At 45.4% G+C, this 24,236-nt stretch overlaps 1 protein-coding gene across 10 annotated transcripts in view; it reads left to right on the top strand.

Moving 5' to 3' along the window:
- LOC147605798 (uncharacterized) overlaps positions 1-24,236 on the top strand; it is a 283,773-nt gene that overhangs the window by 57,578 nt on the left and 201,959 nt on the right. For 8 of the 10 annotated variants that reach the window (XM_086792669.1, XM_086792670.1, XM_086792668.1 and 5 more), the window contains 2 exons: positions 2,921-2,981; positions 23,964-24,076. In XM_086792669.1, the coding sequence (XP_086648795.1) occupies positions 2,921-2,981; positions 23,964-24,076 (174 nt within the window). The remainder of the gene's footprint in view (positions 1-2,920; positions 2,982-23,963; positions 24,077-24,236) is intronic. The other 2 variants (XM_086792672.1, XM_086792671.1) reach the window with 1 other exon arrangement.

Raw genomic sequence — 24,236 nt, 5'->3', positions numbered from 1 at the left:
ACTGAAATTCAGCAAAACAGCTCTCATTTTTGTTGTAATTTCTGGTCTTTTTGCTGAAAACGCTAATTTCAGCCTTCCTTTCTCAAGTTGAACCATAGGGGAAGCTTTCCCAGGGTTCCCTTCATCCCCTTGAAGACTTTTGTCGTGAAGGATTGTGGCAAATCGAAGATATCAACACTTCTAAAGCTTCCAACGCGAAGGCTTCCGCTTGCAACAACTTCTATGGAGACTGGTAAGCTAATTGGACAATGTGTTGTCATTACTTATTCAGTAGAAGGGCAGGACTCCTTGTTTAGCCGCCCTATGTAGTATTTCTCTTGTCCTATGTGCTCTTGAAGATGTTGCTACCTTGCTTGGTAGAACATAGAGCCAATGGTAGAGAATATGGGCAGCACTGAAGTCGGGCCGGGCATCAAGGCAGCTCCTTGGTGATCTACATCGACATACCATTGTTTTCTAAATGCTGAATTTCATATGCATTGGCATAGAGGATTTGGCAATGGATGCCCGTGAAGCTATGTATTGAATTTCTCCAATAGTAATACAATTTACTCAAGGGAGGGGTCGGCCGTTCCAGCTCATTGTGTGTCTCTTGTCAATTCAGCAATTTACTTCTTGTATATGAGCAAGTGTCCTTCAAATCTTAGTGTATTTAAGTGTATTGATTAGCATTGTGCTCAACCAAGTTACAGCATGCATGCTGAGGAGCTCGGGGAACCCTCTGGCGAATCGGCTTGGGATCGGGAGACAAATGCAACTAACAGTTTGAAGTGGATCCTTGGGGACTAGGGCCTTGGGACCTGGGCACTCAATAGAGCACCTGCATTGACAGCATACCCGATGACATGCCTCCTGCACTTGCTTGGTGTGCTATTTCTGGTGCGAGTGCCAAGTACCCCCCTCTAAGGTGGTACGTAATGGAATAACCGGGGGGAGGGGGAGGAGGAGGCTGCTATAGCTTAGCACCTAGAGTGTGTGGGGGGGAGGGGTCCTAGAGCCTGTGCTGCCCAAGGTGCACGGGGGGACTCCCTCATCTGTGTGGCGGCAGCAGGCTCTCATCATTCATGATATGACCAATCAGCTGGTAGATAATGATTGGACTTGCAGGCCTGAAAACTAGAGCCTCTTAAGTAGGATGCTTCCATCCAGTTGGCGGATGACCAAATGACCAAGAAGATTCTCTGGCAAGGCAAGTAACCATGAATGGAGGGGACCCCTGCCGCCTACTGTGGAGGCGGTAGAGAAGGGGGGCGTCCAGGTCCTTCCCCAAAGAGCACCCTATTCTTGGAAGGAGCGTATGGTACTCTTTGGGAAGGTCCATCACACAGGGTGGCTAATAGCATAGCAGGCGGTCCGAATCCGGGAAGAACTTGTGCTCCCACCATGCAAAGTAAACCTGGACCATCCGCATTGCATATGGGCTCATCGATAGTGTTCTCTTCGCGAGGGTGAGAGAGTTCAGAACTCCACCTAAATGTACCCATTGCCTAGGAAATGTCCGTGCTGCTGCCAGGCTCTCCAATGAGAGCCGCCTTGAGGACATTGCGAGGAACTTGCAGATTAAGGTGCTTGCTTCGAGTGAAGCCATTGAAGAAGCCAAGATCTGGAGTTCTGCATCCGATAAAGGAGGATAGTTGAGGATGATCTTAGACAGGGATGATGGATGAAGTTCAGTTTCTTGGGGGAAAAAACCCCAAAAGCCCCCAAGAAACACCATATTTGGTCCAAAAACGTTGTGAAAGCCCTTGAAATAGATAGAACATGCATTGCTTTTTTCTACCATGAAAATCAAAGATTTTGCAAAGCCCAACTTCTGATTTCTTATTCTTGTTAAAGATTTCAACTTAGAAGTCTAGAGCTCAAACTTCAAAAACATTGCCTTTGAGTTGGGTTTTCGCGAGAAGTAAGTCATTTGGAGGCACTTGCAGAGAGCGACACATGCACAAAACGAGAAATAATGTAGCTTTCTTTGTTTTTTCTAGTACACAGCACAAAATTGCAGGTGAAGGATCAGGTATGAACTGTACAAGGTTTTGTACGATGTTTCAATGCCAGTATGCTTTCGCCCCTACAAGATCTTGTTTTTTTTTGGTTCACAGCTTATAGTGGTCTTGCAGTGAGGGCCTGGCCACAATGGTAGGCTGACTGGTGATAATGTGAACAGCTTAGGAGCCCTAGGGCACTGGTCTTGGGGTTGCTCAAGTGCAAAACAGTTTTGGCAGATGATCTTGCACCCCTTTTACCTAAAACCAGTTGAATGCTCTTGGGGTGCGCTGCGCTTGTCTCGATGATGGAGATGCATCCTGCTTCATTCTACAAAGAAGAACATGTAGGCTGGGCACTCTATCTACACATCAAAAAATGACAACCATGAATGCCAGCTAAGTACCCCTGATATTGTGGGCTACTTACATGTCACGAGACTCCCGCTGGGAGTTTATCAATAGCCCAGAAGCCTAGCAAGTTTGGTGGGCTTGGTGTCATGAGAACATGGAGGGGTTTGCTACAACTCCTGCAGAGTTCATCTGCACCATATGGACATCCCTCAATCACACCCTCCATGGCTGCTGGGAGTGCCTCCAAGTAGCTCCACGGCTATGAAAGAATAGAGGTCAGATTTTTTTTTTTTTTTTGCATATGGAGCATTGGTACCTTTTTGTTTGAAGGCAGGGAAATCTGGAGGGAATTTTCCCCTCTTATAGTTGTACCTCAATTATATCTAGTTTTCCGGATTTATCTTTTTTTACTAATTGGCAAAACCTTTTTTGGAAGAAAAAAACTGGAAGAAGTTGCTATGTAGCTGTTTTTTTCCCGTAATAATGAGTTCTCATTGGAAGTATATGGTTCTTTCATATCATTTTAGGGTCTCATCAAAACATGCTTCTTTTAAACGCGTGTTTTTTTAAAACCCCCTTGGCAGCATTACATTTTACGACACAGGACGGTTGTCTTTTGATGTGCTCGGATGTATAAAAAATCTGGTGTGTTCACAAACAGAAATTTCACATATGTACTTAATAACTATTGCTTGATAAGATTAATTTAATTATGGACTAGTCAACATAGATAAAAAATTACTTCTAATTTCAGTAAAACTATTAAGTTAAATGAACTAGCTATAATTTATCCTTTTCCCCTCAAGAAAAATCTCCTCCTATTAATGGAAAAAGGGCATTTCATCAATGCCGACTACAACCCTCAAAAGAGGCACAATTGCAAGAAAACCTGTGTATGAGGCCAATGAACCAAAGAACAAAGCTACATCTCATTGGGAATGGTGGGAAAGCCACCTTTGGGGCTTGTTCTACCACCTAGTCTGGAGTCCACTCAAGTGAAGAGAAGGTCCGGACTCTGTGTGTGTATGAAGGCAGCTTGATGCTAGTGCATTGGGTCTGAATCGCCAACTAAATTACTGACTAGGCACTCCCCATGTCCCTAGATGGTCTAATGAGGATCGTCCAAACAGAGTGGATGGTCTCCATGGGCTGGGTAATGAAACCATCAATGGTCTCACTGTATGGTGCTTGCCAAATAGGCGAGGCGGCGATGTTGCTGATAAGCTCCCATCTTTGGTTCACACGAGACTCTAGGGTCTATAACACCATAAAATTCCTTTTAATAAGGATTCGGCGAGTTCTCAAAGATCGTTGCGCCACTCTGCGCGTAACTATTTGGCCCTCCTTGCTCTATTTCACATGATGAAACCCATGCCTGGACACCAGAGACGATTCATAAGGTTTGATTATGAAAAAGCACCATTCTTGGTCAAAAAGCAAGAAAAAGCAAAAAGTCAAACAAGGTTGACCACGAGCCAAGGGCACCATTGGAAAGAGGAGACTGATCCGGACCAAAAAGCTAAAAGCCGCTTTTTCAAAAAGCAGCTCCAAGACCAAAAAGCAAGGCCCTGAAGCTAGAAAAGCAAAACAAGAACTTTTTTTTTTTCAAAAAGAGACTTTTATCAAGTATGAGAAAAACATACAACAATCACAGCTATAAGCCGGAAAAGAATAGAATCACCCCAATATGTAAGGTGATTTCAACCACTGAGGAGCATCATGATGTCATGTAAGACCTGTGGTACTAGAGGAAAAGAAGATGCCATAGTCCCATTCCTGCATAAATATCACACGCTTCGCCTGCGCAGAACGAGAGGGCCCCTGAATGCGAGCCCAAGTAACCATAAGAGTGTGGATGATATCATCCCATATAGTACTAATGCACTGGTACCCAAAAATCTGGACACCCTCAATAGCCTCCGTGCATCTAGCTCTCCAAATCTGCCATGCTGTAATACTGGCAATAATCTCCCAACTGGTGTCAATCCTCTGTCTAGGGGGTGTATAATCAGAGTGAGGAACATTTTGCAATAAACCATGATGGGCAATACCTCTACGAACGAAAAAAGCAGAACCTATACCACTGCCCTCATAAAAAAGCTGCGGACCGGACTAGGAGAGCCAAGCAATTGCCCCCCAAGTCACATGCATGGCTCGGCCACTCAATTTGCCCATAAGTTGGGCTACAAGACCCCAAATCTGCTGTGCAATGCTGCATCCCCATAGACAATGCTGTACGGACTCAGAATTTGCCTTTGCCGCACATCTAGGACAGGAAGGTGCTACACTAAAAACTGATCTCCACTGATTGGTGGGGAGACCACCATGTAAGAATAACCAAAAGAAATGAGAGATCTGGCTCCTTCTGCATGAGTGCCAAAGTCTATGCCAATATCTGCGCTATATCACTGGAGAAATATCATAGCTCTCCCAAGGAGGCCTGAGAGTAGGGATCCTATGCATCTGTCGAGTGAGGAGAAGCCTGGCATTCCGAACAGTGAAACTGAAAAAAGGAAGGCTTTTCAAAGGATCGAAGGCATCAATCCACTCCCACTCTCCTGGATCCCACTGAAGATATCTGATAGGATAGCCACCATATAGCCACAAACACCAAGAGCCATGAGTCACTATCTGAGGAGAAGGGTCAATGAACCAGTGCTTCCCCGAGCGACCAACAATCCTCACTGGACTAAGCGTAGTATTTGGGATGATCTCCTCCATACTACATCTCCTCAATCTCCCACCAGGCATGATAGAATAAATTCGGCAATCTGTATCCTCGTGGCCCGGGAGAGCAATGACCCTAGAGGTATGCCTATCCTTGAAAAAACTCCCAGCCAACTCGGATGATAGTCTCCGTGAAAGGTCCCAGAAAGCCACTCGTGCGGAATAGCTGCATCAATGTGATCAATACAAATGCGAGAGCCCCTAAGATGCTGAGTGGATGCAACTCTCCGATCCTCCGGAAGACTCTTAAAGGTCTTCCAAGCAAGAACTGTGTATGCGCATCTCTCCCATCCTGACCATTGCATATAATGAGATGCACCAAGTGGCTGACCAGCCTCATCCCTAATGAACTCGTTCCACATAATAGGTTGTCGGTTTTCTCGTCCAAAGACCTAGGAAGCCTTTGTCGCAAAAAATATCTCATGCTTTTCCATGCTTGACAATGGCTGCAATAAGAGGGGAAGATGGTGCCCTAATATCAGCCTCTATGAACAAAAAACGTGTGCTGGGCATCCAGTCTCTCCTGACCCTGGGTGTACATCTTGAAATCTGAGACTAGAAAAAATCCTTCCGAGGCTCAGTGCCTGGTAGGAAACCTTTGACCACAAGTTTGCAAAGCAACGCCCTGCACTGAACATCCGGATCGATAATATTCAAGCCCCCCTCTCTTTTGGGCTGGAATAACTGTGAGCCAAGCTACCTTGGCACGAGTGTCTGAGGTGCCATCGAAGCCCGACCAGAGAAAATTGCGGATCAATCTCTGCAATTGGCCAATGCACGCATGAGAGAAGCACCAACAAGAGGCAATAAACCAAGCTGAGCTTTTAGCTTCCATAGGGGCATCCTTTGGCCAAGTTCTAGAGGTACCAATCCTCCTGAGCTCTCCCGCCTCAGCTTTCGCGGCCGTTACCGCCCTTCAGAGACCTGACGGATCTCATTTTCGCCAGAGGATGGAGATTGCAGGCAGACCTGACCAGTGTCGGATTTGTCGTCGAACAGGGTCACATTGCTAGAGATTGTCCCAGATCGAGGGGCCATGCTAGGAGGCGGTGTGGTCCTGCCCATCAGAGGCCTTCTGCAGTTGCTGAGACTCCAGCTGCTCCTTTGCCACAGCAGACCACACAGCGTTGGGTTGTGGTTAGGGATGGCAGGCACCCTCGGACCCCCGTACCTGCCCCTTCACCCACACTCCCTGTGGAGCACCCTAACCCCTATGCAGCTCTTGCCTCACAGGATGTTGATCCTTTTTTAGAGGATGAGGCCTTGCAGGCACATGATCTGGATCCCTCACAAGAGGATGCTGCATTACAGTTACAGGATGATTGCACCCTTGAGGATGATGTTGCACATTCGCATTGTCATGGTACCTCTCCAGTTCTGAGGACTAGCCCTGGCTTTTCCCCGGAGTGGGAGAGAGAGGTAAGGTTTACATCGTCAGATTTTCTCTCCCTTACCTATGCGCGACGTACTTCTGCCTCTAAAGGGGGTCCTTCGTCGTCCACGAGATCTGGTCGTTCCTACTCTGAGTCTTTATGAGGATTGTCTCTTGGAACATTCAGGGTCTTGGGGGTTTTTTTCCGCGTCGACGGAAACAAATTGTAAAAACCCAGCTTCATTGTGCAGTCACAGGTGGACCTATGGATATATTGCTCTTGCAAGAGCATAAACTGGATGCTAGTCAGTGTGGGAGATCAGGCAAGCTTCTCTCAGGACACACCTTTTGGTCACCGGCTGTTGGTACCAAGAGTGGTGTTTGTATCTCTGTTTCAGCTTTGATCTTGGCTTGCATCATTGGACATGGTGTCATTTTGCCTGCGAGAGCGCAGTGGATCCTTCTTATGCAGGGTACTGATGTCTTCAAGGTCCATCTGTTTGTCTACAGTCAGTCTTCTGTCTATCTAGTCTTGTCTGTCTGTCTATCTATTGTCTGTCTATCTGTCTATCAATCTGACTGTGTCTTGTTTTAGATCCATCTTGTCCCTACCCTTGTGGACCCATATGAGGATATCACTTGAGGAGGGGTGTCTCAGGATCTTTTGTCTCTCAATCCTTGTCTAGTCTCTCTGTCTTGGTCTTATCTTTTGTCATAGTCTTGTCTTTTTGTCTTCCTCCTAGTGTCCACTTAAGGAGGGTGTTGGAAATAAGTGCTCACCAGGAGTACTTTTAGTCTTGGTCATCTCAGTGTATGCCACGTGGCACTCAGGGACTTATCCCATATGCACTCATGCTCAGCTCTTGTACTTTCACCTATATATTGTGGGTGTCACATCAATGAAAGTATCAATCTTGTGTCTTGTCTACACTCATCTCAAGGTAACTCTTTGTCTTTCATTTGTGTTCTTGTTTCATTTCAGTTTGCTCTTGCTTTCATATTTCCTACATGGTATCAGAGCAGGTTTATCCTGGCTCCCCTCATCTTTGCCCTTGTTTCCTGTGAGCGACTGCCCCTCTTCTTGCTGCAGTCATTTGGTTCAGAACAGGCCGCCGCCTTTACTGTTGGCCGCCGCCTTTGCTGTTGGCCGCCGCCTAGCTGGGAGCTGCCTCACGTTTTTTTTTTAAATTTCACCATTTCTATATGTTCGCTTCAGCTTCTGTCCTCTAGTATTGCATGTTGTTCGCTTCAGCTTCTGTCCTCTAGTATTGCACATGCAGCTCGTCATATTAGTAAGCAACCCGCCGGCCTGAATTTTTCTGTCCGCCCACTTTCCTGCTGTCCACCCTGTTCAGACTCATACAGCCCGCCGTACTGTTCTCCTTTGGCTGCCTTCTTCATCGACTCAAGGGTGCGCATCATCTAGAAGAAGCTGCAGATCGACTTTCCTCCAAGGAGCTATTTGCTGCATGTAGTTCTGCCATCGCTTCCTCTTGAAGAGTCTACAAGGTACTGTGCATTGTCTCCTTCAGTTCGGTGGTCAATCCTTTTCTTATCCTCATATCTGTAAACTGCTAGTTCCTCATGCTTCGATGGGCTGTCACATGCTATGGCCCTGACAAGTGGTGAGAGAGCCGGCTTCTAAAAACAGTTTGGATCTCTTCTCTCATTCATTTCTGCAATCTTGTAAGGGAATAGACACTGCCCTTGCATTTTAGCAAGAGGTAAGACCTTCCCACATGGCCTCTTCTACTCATTCTCTCATGTCTATCGACAAATTCAATGGGTCCAACTTTCATACTTGGCAAATCAAAATCAAGTGCCATCTTATGAAAGAAAGTCTTTGGGACGTTGTTCACCATGCTGCTCCCGAAGATTCCGACATTGAGCAAGTTATCACTTATGCTCCTACTGCCAAGAATGACAAAGCCTATGCTATCATCTTGCTCGGTCTTGGAGATGATTACATTCATCACATCTCCGACATACAGTCTGCTTCTCGAGCATGGATCACTTTGGATACCCTTTTTGGACCCCGCTCTAAAAACTCTAAGATTGCACTTATGATCTCATTCTTTGATCTATATATGCAGGAGGGAGCTACTATAGCCTCTCATGTCAATTATTTTCGCAGTCTTATGGTTCAGCTTGCATCAGTGAAGTCCCCCATCTCCGAAGATATTGCTATTGCTGTGCTTCTCAAAAGCTTACCTGACACCTATGCTACTCTTGTCACTACCTTTAAGTATCACAATAATCCTACTCTTGAAGGTATCATCAATGCTCTCCAAGAAGAGGAAAGAACAAAACAACAAAAGGTAACTGACAATGCATTTTTAGCAAAGAAAGGAGGTTCTAAGGTAAGAAAGCCTTGCACCCATTGTGGAAAAACTAATCATATGGAGAAGGACTGCTTCAAGGCTCATCCATGCACCATTTGTGGCCGTGATAATCACCGGGAGAAGGACTGCTACTCTAAAACCTCTACATCAGCCCCTCCATCTACCTCAGCCCATGTTGCTGCAGCATCTACATCAGCAGATCTTGCTGTTCATTCCTATGATGAGGAGTGGGCTTTCTGATTACTTCATCTTTCTTGTCTACCACTTTGACCACCGATGATGTAGGTCAAGGGGTTCTATGTCTTACTCATTCTACTTTAGGACCTCTCTCTTGTCCCTACTCCAGAGGCAGAGATTGCCCTTGAGGAGGGGATGTCTTCAAGGTCCATCTGTTTGTCTACAGTCGGTCTTCTGTCTATCTAGTCTTGTCTGTCTGTCTATCTATTGTCTGTCTATCTGTCTATCAATCTGACTGTGTCTTGTTTTAGATCCATCTTGTCCCTACCCTTGTGGACCCATATGAGGATATCACTTGAGGAGGGGTGTCTCAGGATCTTTTGTCTCTCAATCCTTGTCTAGTCTCTCTGTCTTGGTCTTATCTTTTGTCATAGTCTTGTCTTTTTGTCTTCCTCCTAGTGTCCACTTAAGGAGGGTGTTGGAAATAAGTGCTCACTAGGAGTACTTTTAGTCTTGGTCATCTCAGTGTATGCCACGTGGCACTCAGGGACTTATCCCATATGCACTCATGCTCAGCTCTTGTACTTTCACCTATATATTGTGGGTGTCACATCAATGAAAGTATCAATCTTGTGTCTTGTCTACACTCATCTCAAGGTAACTCTTTGTCTTTCATTTGTGTTCTTGTTTCATTTCAGTTTGCTCTTGCTTTCATATTTCCTACAGGTACTACACGCATTGGTATTCTCAACCTCTATGCTACTTACCATAGAGGTGAGAGGATTGCCTTTTGGAAATCTCTCACTACATTGATGCCTCTTGCCGACCATTGGATTATTGGTGGGGATTTTAACATGGTTGAGATGCCAACGGATAAAAGAGGTGGACATGAGGGCTTGGTGCATCCTCTTGAAAGAGCGTCTTGGGAGAGGTTTATACTCTCCATTCATGGTAGAGATTGTTGGAATGAGGATGACATTTTGAGGAGTCCATCCACTCTTCTTTATTCATGGTCTAACAGGAGAAGAGATGTAGGATGTATCTATGCACGGTTAGACAGATTTTATGTGGATGATTGGGTGCTTGACAGAGGTGGACATACTTTGATTGCTACAGGCACCTCCAAATCGGATCATTACCCAGTGGTTTTATGTATTAGAGATCCGAATTGCCATGGATTAGCACCCATGTACGCATTCCTGATCATTTGTTTTCAGATGCAGAACTATCGCGTCGTATGCTTGATATTTGGAGATCTCATGACTTCTTACAGGCCTCTCAAAGCCTGGCTTCTGCTCTCTGTGATATTAGTGACTTTTATCACATATGTGCCCTGTCTAAGAGGCAAGAGGCCTTGGACTTAGAAAGGGCTATTAGACGTAGATTGGCTGCCTTGCAGAAAGAGCACGAGAAACATCCTCATGCTCAATGGGTAGTAGATTCTTTATGTACTATTAGAGCAGAACTTCATCACTCTCTTGAGCAGCGCGCGGAGTATCGTTTCCATGCCCAGGAATCCTTTTGGACACAGATGGGTGGCAGATGTAACAAACATTTCTTTGCTTCTCACGGCCCATCTCATGCCAGAGATAGTGTCAGATAGTTGCAGGATTCACATGGCACTCTTGTTGGAAATAACTAGGTGTACTCTTTTCCTAGTCTAGTATAAACTTTTGTCTAGTATAAACTTTTGTCTTGAGTCTTGTGTGTCTGCCATGTGGCATCTTATTTGTCCCACATATCAGTGTGGCTACTATCAGGATTCACATGGCACTCTTGTTGGAAATAAGTGCACACTAGGTGTACTCTTTTCCTAGTCTAGTATAAACTTTTGTCTTGAGTCTTGTGTGTCTGCCATGTGGCATCTTATTTGTCCCACATATCAGCGTGGCTACTATCTCTTGTACTACACACCTATATATTGTGGGTGTCACATCATAAGAAGTATCTAGCTTGTGTCTTGTCTACACTCATCTCAAGGTAACTCTTTGTCCCTCAATCTTGTTCTTATTTCACTTCTAGTTTTCTAGTTTCTAGCTCTTGTTTCATATTTCTACATGGTATCAGAGCCTTGCGCCTGGAGCTCCTCCCACTTTCATCACTATCGGGCACATTAAGGAGTGTTCTTTTGCTTTAGAAGCATCACCAACTGCTTATATGCTCTCCACTCAACGGCACTTCTAGCAATCGCATCATGATAGTATAGCCTCCGTGAGTGGAGTATCTCCTACGACGGCTACATCCAAAGCTCTCCAAGGCGGCACAAGCAAGCTCCCGCACAACGGCCTTCGTCATCTTCTAAATCGACTGACTTTGTGACATTGCCACTCTACTCCGCCTACTGTGCTGAGTGCAACCTTAACTGCTCATTGTTACCTTGCTCGGTCTCATTTTATGGTAGCAGTTCCTCAGCTGTAACCAACCGCCACCGTTTGTTTTTAAGTGCAAGGCCTTGACACTGCATTTTTAGCAAAGAAAGGAAGTTCTAAAGAAAGCCTTGCACCCATTGTGGCAAAACTAATCATATGGAGGACTGCTTCAAGGCTCATCCATGCACCATTTGTGGCCGTGATAATCACCGGGAGAAGGACTGCTACTCCAAACCCTCTACATCAGCCCCTGCATCTACCTCAGCCCATGTTGCTGCAGCATCTCCATCAGCAGATCTTGCTGGTCATTCCTCATATGATGAAACGTGGGTCTTTCTGATTACTTCATCTTTCTTGTCTACCACTTTGACCACCGATGATGTAGGTCAAGGGGTTCTAGTGTCTTACTCATTCTGCTTTTGGACCTCTCTCTTGTCCCTATCCAAGAGGCAGAGATTGCCCTTGAGGAGGGGATGTCTTCAAGGTCCATCTGTTTGTCTACAGTCAGTTTATCTAGTCTTGTCTGTCTGTCTATTATCTAGTCTTGTCTGCCTGTCTATTTGTCTATCAATCTGACTATGTCTTGTTTTAGATCCATCTTGTCCCTACCCTTGTGGACCCATATGAGGATATCACTTGAGGAGGGGTGTCTCAGGATCCTTTCTATCTTGTCTTTCAGTCTTGGTCTTGTCTTATCTGTCTTTCAGTCTTGTCTTTTGTCTTCCTCCTAGTGTCCACTTAAGGAGGGTGTTGGAAATAAGTGCACACTAGGTGTACTCTTTTCCTAGTCTAGTATAAACTTTTGTCTTGAGTCTTGTGTGTCTGCCATGTGGCATCTTATTTGTCCCACATATCAGCGTGGCTACTATCTCTTGTACTACACACCTATATATTGTGGGTGTCACATCATAAGAAGTATCTAGCTTGTGTCTTGTCTACACTCATCTCAAGGTAACTCTTTGTCCCTCAATCTTGTTCTTATTTCACTTCTAGTTTTCTAGTTTCTAGCTCTTGTTTCATATTTCTACAACTCTTCACTCAGATCCTCTCATGGTTAGACAGATTGCCACCGATTTCTACTGCCAGCTTCTTAGTGCTGAGCCGTATTCTGATCTGAGACACAGGGCATAGAGGAAGGTTTGGAATGCATTGCCACATTTGATCACTAAGGAGATGTGTGCCCCTCTGGATGCCCCTTTTTCTATGCAGGAGTTCAGTCATGCTCTTCATGCCTTACGTCATGGTAAGTGTCCAGGGAGGATGGCCTCTCCCCTGTTTTTTTCACTACTTTTTGGGATGAGATTGGTGTGGGACACAGGTTCTATGCCTTCTTCTCTCACTGAGGGGCTTATTTATCTTATTCCTAAGAGCGGGGATAAGACATCGATTGGCCAGTGGAGACCTATCACCTTACTTGGGACTGCCTATAAGATTCTTGCTAAGGCAATGAGCATCAGATTGCAGCCAATTTTGCAGGATGTTATTCATGATACCCAGAATGGATTCTTACATGGCAGGAGCATCTTTGATAACATTTTCTTGTTTTGGGAGGCCGTCAAATGGGCTAAAGCGAGCAATCAGCCCTTAGCCATTCTGCTCTTGGATTTTGAGAAGGCCTATGATAGAGTGGATTGGGACTTTCTTGAGGGTACTCTTAGTCATATGGGCTTCTCTCAGAGATGGATCAAGGGAGTTTCATGCATGTATCGTGATACCCACAGTAGAGTTCTTGCTTGCGGTGATAGAGGAGAGCGGTTTCTGATTTCTCGCTCAGTACGACAGGGCTGCCCATTAGCCCCTTTTTATATATCATAGTTGCAGAGGCCATGAGCATCTTTCTCCGCTCCACTGCTGGTATTTTAGGATTGAGGTTGCCTCTTCGTAGCCATGAGGAGCTGGTTGACTCTCAGTTAGCTGATGACACAGCCCCGTTTTTGGAGGCTTCACATATATGCTTATGTTCCTTCCGGGTAGCACTAGAGGAGTTCTGTTTTTGGGAGCAGGGGCACTCATTAATTGGCACAAATCTATTGGTTTTTGGGTTAGTGATTCACTGAGAGTTGATTGGGGTGCAGAGCTTGGTTTTACTTGGATCAACAGAGGATGTACTGCTAGATATTTGGGATGCCAAGTTGGGATTGATATTTCTCCTGCACAACAGTTTGCTCCGGTACTTATGAGTATCCGGAAGAAGCTCCTCCATTGGAGCTCCAGGAGATTAGATTTAGCCTCCAGAGCTTTGGTGGCTAATCAGGTTTTGCTTGTCTCAGCTTGGTTTATTGCCTCTTGTTGGTGCTTCTCTCGTGCGTGCATTGGCCAATTGCGGAGATTGATCCACAATTTTCTCTGGTCGGGCTTGGATGGCACCTCAGACACTCGTGCTAGGGTTGCTTGGCTCACAGTTATTCAGCCCAAAAGAGAGGGGGGCTTGAATATTATTGATCCGGATGTTCAATGCAGGGCGTTGCTTTGCAAACTTGTGGTCAGAGGTATCCTACCAGGCGCACTGAGCCGTGGAAGGATTTTTTCTCGTCTCAGATTTCCAGATGTACACCCAGGGCGCGGAGAGACTGGATGCCCAACACACGTTTTTTGTTCACAAAGGCTGATATTAGGGCACCATCTTCCCCTCTTATTGCAACCATTGTCAGAGCATGGAGAAGCATGAGATATTTTTTGCGACAAAGGCTTCCTAGGTCTTTGGACGAGGCTGACCGACAACCTATTACATGGAACGAGTTCATTAGGGATGAGGCTGGTCGGCCACTTGGTGCATCTCGTTATATGCAATGGTCAGGATGGGAGAGATGTGCATACACAGTTCTTGGTTGGAAGACCTTTAAGAGTCTTCCGGAGGATCGGAGAGTTGCATCCACTCAGCATCTTAGGGGCTCTCGCATTCGTATTGATCAGATTGATGCAGCTATTCCGCATGAGTGGCTTTCTGGGACCTTTCACGAAGACTATCATCTGAGTTGGCTGGGAGTTTTTTCGAGGATAGGCATACCTCTGCAGGTCATTGCTCTGCTAGGCCAGGAGGATACAGATTTTCTCATGTATTCTATCATGCCTGGTGGGAGATTGAGGAGAAGTAGTATGGAGGAGATCATACCAAACACTAGGCTTAGTCCAGTGAGGATTGTTGGTCGCTCGGGGAAGCACTGGTTCATTGACCCTTCTCCTCAGATAGTGACTCATGGCTCTTGGTGTCAGATATCTTCAGTGGGATCCAGGAGAGTGGGAGTGGATTGATGCCTTCGATCCTTTGAAAAGCCTTCCTTTTTTCAGTTTCACTGTTTGGAATGCCAGGCTTCTCCTCACTCGACAGATGCATAGGATCCCTACTCTCAGACCTCATTGGGAGAGCTATGATATTTCTCCAGTGATACAGCGCAGATATTGGCATAGACTTTGGCACTCATACAGAAGGAGCCAGATCTCTCATTTCTTTTGGTTATTCTTACATGGTGGTCTCCCCACCAATCAGTGGAGATCAGTTTTCGGTGTAGCACCTTCCTGTCCTAGATGTGCGGCAGATTTTGAGTTCGTACAACATTGTCTATGGGGGTGCAGCATTGCACAGCAGATTTGGGGTCGTGTAGCCCAACTTATGGGCAAATTGAGTGGCCGAGCCATGCATGTGACTTGGGGGGTAGTTGCTTCGCTCTCCCAGTCCGGCCCGCAACTTTTTTATGAGGGCAGTGGTACAGATTCTGTTTTTTTCATTCGTAGAGGTATAGCCTAGCATGGTTTATTGCAGGATGTTCCTCACTCTGATTATACACCCCCTAGACAGAGGATTGACACCAGTTGGGAGATTATTGCCAGTATTATAGCATGGCAGATCTGGAGAGCTAGATGCACGGAGGCTATTGAGGGTGTCCAGATTTTTGGGTCTCAGTGCATTAGTACTATATGGGGTGATATCATCCACACTCTTATGGCTACTTGGGCTCGCATTCAGGGGCCCTCTCGTTCTGCGCAGGCAAAGCGTGTGATATTTATGCGGGAATGGGACCATGGCATCTTCTTTTCCTCTAGTACCACAGGTCTTACATGGCATCATGATGCTCCTCAGTGGTCGAAATCACCTTACATATTGGGGTGATTCTATTCTATTTTTCCGGCTTATAGGTGTGATTGTTGTATGCTTTTCTCATACTTAATAGAAGTCTCTTTCTGAAAAAAAAAAAAAACCCTGATCAGCCACCAAAGCTCTAGAGGCTAAATCTAATCTCCTAGAGCTCCAATGGAGGAGCTTCTTCCAGATACTGATAATACCGGAGCAAACTGCTCTGCAGGAGAAATATAATTCCCAATTTGGCATCCCAAATATCTAGCAGTGCATCCTCTGCTGATCCAAGTAAAACCAAGCTCTGCACCCCAATCAACTCTCGGTGAATCACTAACCCAAAAACCAACAGATTTGTGCCAATTAATGAGTGCCCCTGCTGCCAAACAGAACTCCTCTAGTGCTACCCCCCGGAAGGAACATAAGCATATATGTGAAGCCTCCAAAAACAGGGCTGTGTCATCAGCTAACTCAGAGTCAACCAACTCCTCATGACTACGAAGAGGCAACCTCAATCCTTAGCAATCAAAGTATGTCCACCTCTATCAAGCACCCAATCATCCACATAAAATCTGTCTAACCGTACATCCTACATCTCTTCTCCTGTTAGATCATGAATAAAGAAGAGTGGATGGGCTCCTCAAAATGTCATCCTCATGCCAACAATCTCTACCATGAATGGAGAGTATAAACCTCTCCCAAGATGCTCTTTCAAGAGGATGCACCAAGCCCTCATGTCCACCTCTTTTATCCATTGGCATCTCAACCATGTTAAAATCCCCACCAATAATCCAATGGTCGGCGAGAGGCATCGATGTAGTGAGAGATCCTCTCACCTCTATGGTTAGAAGCATAGAGGTTGAGAATACCAATGCGTGTAGTACCCTGCATAAGAAGGATCCACTGCGCTCTCGTAGGCAAAATGACACCATGTCCAATGATGCAAGGCAAGATCAAAGCTGAAACAGAGATACAAACACCACCCTTGGTACCAGCAGCCGGTGACCAAAATGTTCTTGCCTGATCTCCCACACTGACTAGCATCCAGTTTATGCTCTTGCAAGGGCAATATATCCATAGGTCCACCTGTGACTGCACAATGAAGCTGGGTTTTTACAATTTGTTTCCGTCGACGCTGAAAAAAACCCCCAAGACCCTGAATGTTCCAAGAGACAATCCTCATAAAGACTCAGAGTAGGAACGACCAGATCTCATGGTCAACGAAGGACCCCCTTTAGAGGCGGAAGTACGTCTCGCATAGGTAAGGGAGGATGTAAACCTTACCTCTATCTCCCACTCCGGGGAAAAGCCAGGGCTAGTCCTTAGAACTAGAGAGGTACCATGACAATGTGAATGTGCACCATCATCCTCAAGGGTGCAATCATCGTGTAACTGTAATGCAGCATCCTCCTGTGTGAGGGATCCAGATCATGTGCTTGCAAGGCCTCATCCTCCAAAAAAGGATCATCTTGTGAGGCAAGAGCTGCATAGGGGTTAGGGTGCTCCAGAGGGGGTGTGGGTGAAGGGGCAGGTACGGGGGTTCGAGAGTGCCTGCCATCCCTAACCACAACCCAACGTTGTATGGTCTGCTATGGCAAAGGAGCAGCTGGAGTCTTGGCATCTGCAGAAGACCTCTGATGGGAAGGACCACGCCGCCTCCTAGCATGGCCCCTCGATTTGGAACAATCTCTAGCAATGTGACCCTGTCGACGACAAATCCGACACTGGTCAGGTCTGCCTGCAATCTCCATCCTCTGGCGGAAATGAGATCTGTCAGGTCTCTGAAGCATAACATGATCATCAGTAATTGATGGATCAGGAACAAGCACAAGGACCCGGGGTACACCATCAAGAGTGGCGGTAACGGCCGCGGAAGCTGAGGCGGGAGAACTCGGGAGGATTGGTACCTCTAGAGCCTGGCCAAAGGATGCCCCTATGGAAGCTAAAAGCTTCCAATAGGACCGAGGAAGAGCAGGGAACCTTAAGGAGACTGGGGTAAGGCGCTGATCCTCCACCACTAGATCAAAGCCCACCTGGTACTGAAAGAAGAAAATCTTCCTAGGACCAAGAGGAAAGGGGCTGCTAGCCAAAGCCTGAGAAGTAGCTTCTGAAGAATGAAAGTTCACCTGGAAGAAGCCTTGACCAAGTAAACGAGTATCCTGAAAGTGCACAATCAGCTTCAAAGGGAGATCTACTAGAAGCCTTTCACGGACTTGCGAACGAGAGGGGTGGGAACCATAAACTCTCGCAACAAGGGTAGTCCAGACCTCAAGGTCAATGTCGTGCTGAAGAGAGGTGAGCTCGTCTTGTGAGAAATTGATGATTCTCTCGGCCAGTGGGGGTGATGAGAGATTGGCTACGGCAGAAAAAGCCATAAGACCAATCAAGGAAAGTGGGCGGCCGACTTGAATCTAGATAAAATAGCTGCTGGGAAAACGGGAGCAGAGGAAGGGGGGGATAAGGCGGGGAGCAGCTGGGGAAGCAAGGGCAAAGGGGTAGGCGGGGGCAGCAGAGGGGCAGGCGGGGACTGAAGAAGGCAGGGGGCGGGCAGCAAAGGGGGAGGCGGGGCAGCAAAAGGGGGGCTGGCGGGGGCAGCAAAAGGGGCAGGCGAAGGCAGGCGGGGGGCAGTAGAGGGGATGGCGAGGGCAGTTGAAGGGAAGGCGGGGCAGCAAAAGGGGGGCTAGCAGGGGCAGCAAAAGGGGCAGGCGAAGGTAGGCGGGGGGCAGCAGAGGGGCTGGCGGGGGCAGTTGAAGGGCAGGCGGGGACTGAAAGGCTAGCGAAGGGCAGGCCGGGATTGAGGAAAGGCTAGCGAAGGCTGCAGAGGGACATGCGGGGGGTTGCAAAAGGGTAGGCAAAGGCAGCAATTTGGCAGATGAAGGTAGCAGAGGCAGGCGGGAGCAGCAAAGGAGCAGGCGGAGGCAACGGAGGGCAGGCGGGGGCAGCAGCGCAGGTTCATGTCACTTCAGCACACGTCTCCGAGTAAGCACCTTTAACACATTTTGTGAGGAGAGAAAACAAGAACTTTTGACTAAAGTTGAGTAACATTTTACTATTAAAAAGACCTAAAGCAAAGGAAAAGGCAAAAACAAAGCAAAAGCATCACTTTTTGGCAAAAAGCAAGGCTTCCCCATGTATAAAAGAAGCATGAGTCTCTCTTTTGAGCATCAAGTTGAAGAAGAACCTCTTCATCGAGTTGCCATTTTCGTTGAAGCGTGGAGATCCTCTTCGCCATCATCATCTACCTGATCATGAACCAAATCATGGAGTTTTTCTTCGCTGCCCGTTGATTTAGAGTGGCTCCATCAACTGCAGTGCCATGTCATTATCTGTCCGTATGGTTGTACGGATCCGTACAACCATATGGAACTGTACGGACTGAAATTCTAAAAACCCTAAAAATTTCAAAAACCAGAAATTGCTCAAAAACCCCAAAAATTGCTTTTTGGAGGTCTTTATCGCCCGAAAACCATTAAAACAAGTCTTATATCAGTTTTCTTGCTAGAAAGAGCTTTTCTAAGGTTTTTCAGCATTGAGAAGGCTATAGGAATTATGGAGGTTATTCATGGGATGAGCGAGTGGATTTAGAGCTTGAATATGGAGCTTGGACATGGAACTTGGACATGGAGCTTGAACATGGAGCTTGGACATGAACATGGAGTTTGGATATAGAGCTTGGATATGGAACATAGAGCTTAGACATGGAGCTTGGATTTTGGACTTGGATCTAGATTTGGATTTGGAACTAGAACTTGGACATAAACATGGAACTTGGACATATAGCTTGGGCATGAAGCTTGGCCATAAACATGGAGAACTTGGACATATAGCTTGGGCATGAAGCTTGGACATAAACATGGAGAACTTGGACATATAGCTTGGTTATGAAGCTTGGATATGAAAATGGAACTCGGACTTGGATTTGGATCCAGACTTGGATTTGGATCTGAACTTGGATTCGGACTTGGATCTGGACTTAGACTTGGATTTGGATGTGAAATTGGATTTGGACTTGGATTTGGACTTGGATCTCGACTTGGATTTATTCAATTTGGATTTGGATATGGATATTGGATCTGGTACTAGCCCGGTGAGAGATATTTGTGGGTCATCCCCGTAGTGTGCTCGGCATCAGAGATCTTGTGCCTCGACATCAAAGATCTTGTGCCTTGACATCGACATCGACTTGGATATCCTACATCCGCATATTTGTTTGTTTTGTATTCATTGATTGTATTGATCCTGGACAGTGTGCCCGTGGATTGTCCCTGAATAAATTCCTGAAAGGGAACGGGACCTGTTCCCCGCTCAATGTGGTGTACTGTGTAAGATCCCTATTCCCTTCTCTTTCTCCCCTCTCTCTCTATCTCTTGGACACATGGTTGAGTCTTTCACTGCACGCCCTGTTGGGCTTACAGTGGTATCAGAGCAGGATTTCTCTTGAAGAAACTTTCTTGGGGTGATAGAGCCATGTCGAGAGCAGAGGGAAACCAAGGGCCTCATGAAGGGAACAACCATGAGGTTGATACAGAAATTCTTGATGGGAACCAAGGTCATCAAAAGAGTACCATGACTTTCAGCAATTCATATTAGTTTTCAAAAAATTCCTTGCTTGGAGAACCCAGAGAGAACAGGACCAAAGACGGGATCAGATATTTGAAGATGGCCTTGAGGATAGTCTGAGCGGTCCTAGTGGCCAGATGGCTTAGCACGGTTTCGATGAAACCAAATAGGACAATCCATGAACATGAGGATCATTACTTGTGCATTGCATACTGATGTATGTTTGAATTTCTTGGACTTTGTATGCTATTTTTGATGTATGGACAATTCTTGGATTTATGGCATGTGATAGTTCACTGGGCTCTAGACTACTTGGCCAGTACCTGGAATACCCACTAGATGCGAACGATGCATACTTGTTTGTTGACTAGCTTGTGTCTAGTTTTTGCAAGAGGTAAGCACACATTTATTTTATCTAACACATGTGACAGGCCATGAAGATGTACCATAAAGAATAAGGACATCGGTCAAAGAAAAGGCATTGAGATGTTGCCAGATGAGCAGCTGAGACCATAGATATGGGGAAAGACTAGATGCACAAGCTCACCAGATGGGGCTAGTACCTTGAAACATATGGATGTATTTGATGTACCTTGAAACATATGGATGTACTTGATGTACCTTGAAACATATAGATGTACCTGATATACTTTGAAACATAAGGATGTACTTGATGGACTTGGAACACACGGATATACATGAAACACATGGATGTGCTTGGAACACTTCCAGTCCGTAGTTGAGGATATCTGCGATATAAGAGGGAGGGAATGTAACTATGTGGCCCTCCTAGCTCTATTTCACATGATGAAACCCATGCCCGAACACTAGACAGGTGGAAGAAGGCATGGGGACAGGGCCATGAGGTTTGATTATGAAAAAGCACCATTCTTGGTCAAAAAGCAAGAAAAATCAAAAAGTCAAATAGGGTTGACCGCGAGCCAAGGGTACCATTGGAAAGAGGAGACTGAGCTGGACCAAAAAGCTAAAAGCCGCTTTTTCAAAAAGCAACTCCAAGGCCAAAAACCAAGACCCTGAAGCTAAAAAAGCAAAACAATAACTTTTGACTAAAGTTGAGTACTATTTTACTATTAAAAAGACCAAAAGCAAAGTAAAAGGCAAAAGCAAAGCAAAAGCATCACTTTTCGGCAAAAAGCAAGGCTTCCCCAAGTATAAAAGAAGCATGAGCCTCTCTTTTGAGCATCAAGTTGAAGAAGAACCTCTTCATCGCGTTACCATCTTCGTTGAAGCGTGGAGATCCTGTTGTTCCATATGGTGAAAGGATAGAGGATTGGATTTTCCATAGGGCAAATCCTAGACCTTATCCTAGACTCTCTTTCCCTCAAGTTTCGGTTGCTTTGATCTACAAGTTGATTTTCCTTGTCAATTGAGTTAAGAAGATTTGGCTCCTCACACTAAGACAACCCGTTGGTGGAAAAATCTAGCTTAGTAAATTACCAGTTAAATCTAGATTGTTTTTATGGCGATGCTTGTTGGGAGTGCTCACAATTGGAAAACTTCTTGAAAAAAGACACATAGCTGCTGTGAAATGCCCTTCTTGTCATTGCATAAAGGAAATAGTGATACATCTTCTTTGGTCTTGTCCACAGATCAAAAGTTTCCTTTGGAAAATTTCACATTCTCTTCGGCTTAGATTTCTAGGGTATTCCTTCTCTACATTTTTTTTGGCTCTTTGGTAGGTGGCCTTCTACATTGGATCATGCACAACCCCTTCTAATCTGGACTAGATATTGTGCTTTGTGGACAATATGACATGCAAGAAATTAGTTGGTTTTTCATTCCGTAAGGATTGCACGCTCGTCAATCCTTGCGTCAGTCTTTATTTGACACCATCCACCTGCATCAGATCGATGATGGGCAATTGGCTTTGTTTTTAACTTGTGTGGGACTGCTCTTTAAGGAATATGAAGCAATAGAACTTCTTTCTTGTACAGTGAAGCAATAGAACATAGATTTGTAAGTGCCTTGGCCATATGTATAAAAAGAGGAGATCTCTATTCATTGGAGACATAATGCAATAACCACTTTATTTGTTAATTCTCTCTTTCTTTAAGAACTTCTTTCTTGGACAGTGAAGCAATAGAACATAGATTTGTAAGTGCCTTGGGCATATGTATAAAAAGAGGAGATCTCTATTCATTGGAGACATAATGCAATAACCACTTTATTTGTTAATTCTCTCTTTGTTGGGCATCTAGTTCTTCTACAGGTGTAGTCAAATTTATGGTGATCCTGCTAGGGAGGGGTAGAGCTTCCATCGCTCCCCCTCCCCCAGATCTTGAGCATAGGTTTGCATGTTGTAGCTTACTGTCTCTCTGATAGTGTTTGGGTCTCCATCCACTAGTGTTTTCTACTGTGCTACTCTAGGTTTAGACTTTGCTCTACTTTCTAGGGTAAAGTGGAGGGGCGTCTAGCTACCATGCTCCCAGGTTTCTGGGAGCTGCGTGCTTGGGTTTCGTCATTAGTATGGAGCGTTTCTGCAGAGCTGCTTGCTTCCCCACCACACTCCTCGTCTTCCCTACCTCCAGCCCATTTTCCTACATACCGTTGTTCTGAGCTGTGGAAGGGAGACCCAGGTGTAATGTGGCAACTTTAGAAAGCCAAGCAGACCATGGGGCAGCACAGGTGGCGGCGGTGAGCGCGGGAGGCTGGTATGGAAGGGCAATAGTGTGAAGGCGCACGTGCCGGGCAGGCAACGGAGATGTGCACTGAGCAGACCATGGAGACAAGATTATTGCAATTGATAGATGGCACCACGCTTGAGACCACACTGTTATAAACAATGAGAAGTGCTAGGCACAGTGCATGATGGAATGGGAACCTCTCCCTTTTTCACCCCATGCCCAACAGAAGAGAGATTTAACAAATAAACTGGTTATTGCATTATCCCTCAAATGAATAGGGATATACGCTTTTTATACATATGCCCAAGGCACTTACTTTTTTTAGTGAAACCAATGTCTCGTTCAAAAAAACAATGTACATTCATAGTTTTCGGCAGCTACTCATCTTGTAGGCACCGATGAGCCAATCGCTTTGTGCCCTTATCTTATCGCACCTCCTCGGGACTTATCCCTTATGCTTGCCACTTATTGTGTGTTCCACACCCGTATCACCCGGTGTCTGGACAAGAATCCCAAGAGTGCAAGCAATACCAAAGAAGGTGAGGCATTTTCTCTCTAGAATGGGAGCACCGGGATTCAACAAGAGAAACCAAAGAGAAACAATATTCCATTATAGAAAAAACAATCAAAGTACATGGTCCTGTATAAGCATCAATTGCGTCCTTTCCTCTCTCCCTGGATACAGCAGATTCTTCTGTTGCTTCTCACTATACATTTGCAAGGAAGCCTCGTTTCTTTTTCATCACAGCAGGTCCTCTTCCTACCTTTTTTCCCTGAGTGGAACCCCTTTTATTTTTGTACTCTCCTTCCAGCTCCCGACCGACCTCCTTTCTCTTCCCATGTAACCTACACTAACTAGTTTATTTGTTAATTCTCTCGACTACACCTGTAGATGAACTCCTGCTTCCTGTGAACTAATTTTTGTGATGCTGATCATGAACTCTAAAATTTTCTAGTCTCAGTACCCCCAATCTCATAGTAGGCAAGGCATCTAAAAAGGTAGTTCCCTTGTGTCTTGATCTCCCTTATGTCACATAACTGACAGAAACTATGAGGCTCTCATGGTTGTGGATCTCCATATAGCCCTAATTCATATTTTAAACGGTGAAATTGCACTCTAATCTGACCAATGGCAGTCCTCATGGAATGTCTTGAGAAGCGTTAATGTTAAATGACTGAAATCTCTTTCTGACATTCAGACATACTTAATATAGAAGTGTTTTACTAAAAAACATAAACACTCTTATTTTGTTTACAAAAATTGTATGTTGAGAAGTTAGTAGAAATGTGAGCTGAAGTTTCTTATTCGGAGAGGTCATATTATATTTTTCAATGCTGAAGGTATCCAAAAATTTCTTAACAGGACAATATACCTATGTGTGCGACATGGGTCAGAACTTTGGATAACGATAAATTGCTCTATGGAGATGATGATGGATTCCTTCATCTCTTGAACTTCACAGATGAATGGGGAGGGTTTGTTCAAATCTTCTCCATGAAATATCATTGCAGTTCTCTAATCCAAGAAAAACAAATTGTTGGTATTTTGTTCTTTCAATCGCATTATTACAAAGTCAGCACGACCTACATCATTGCTTGTATCCTTTCTCTCTTCAAATAGAAATTAAATCACGCA

The sequence above is a fragment of the Cibotium barometz genome, chromosome 58 (genome assembly GCF_041138505.1).
Source record: "Cibotium barometz isolate CiBa-2024 chromosome 58, ASM4113850v1, whole genome shotgun sequence".
Classification (NCBI taxonomy): Eukaryota; Viridiplantae; Streptophyta; class Polypodiopsida; order Cyatheales; family Cibotiaceae; genus Cibotium; species Cibotium barometz.
The sequence above is the reverse complement of the archived record's forward strand: the minus strand, read 5'-3'. Positions and strand labels throughout refer to the sequence as shown.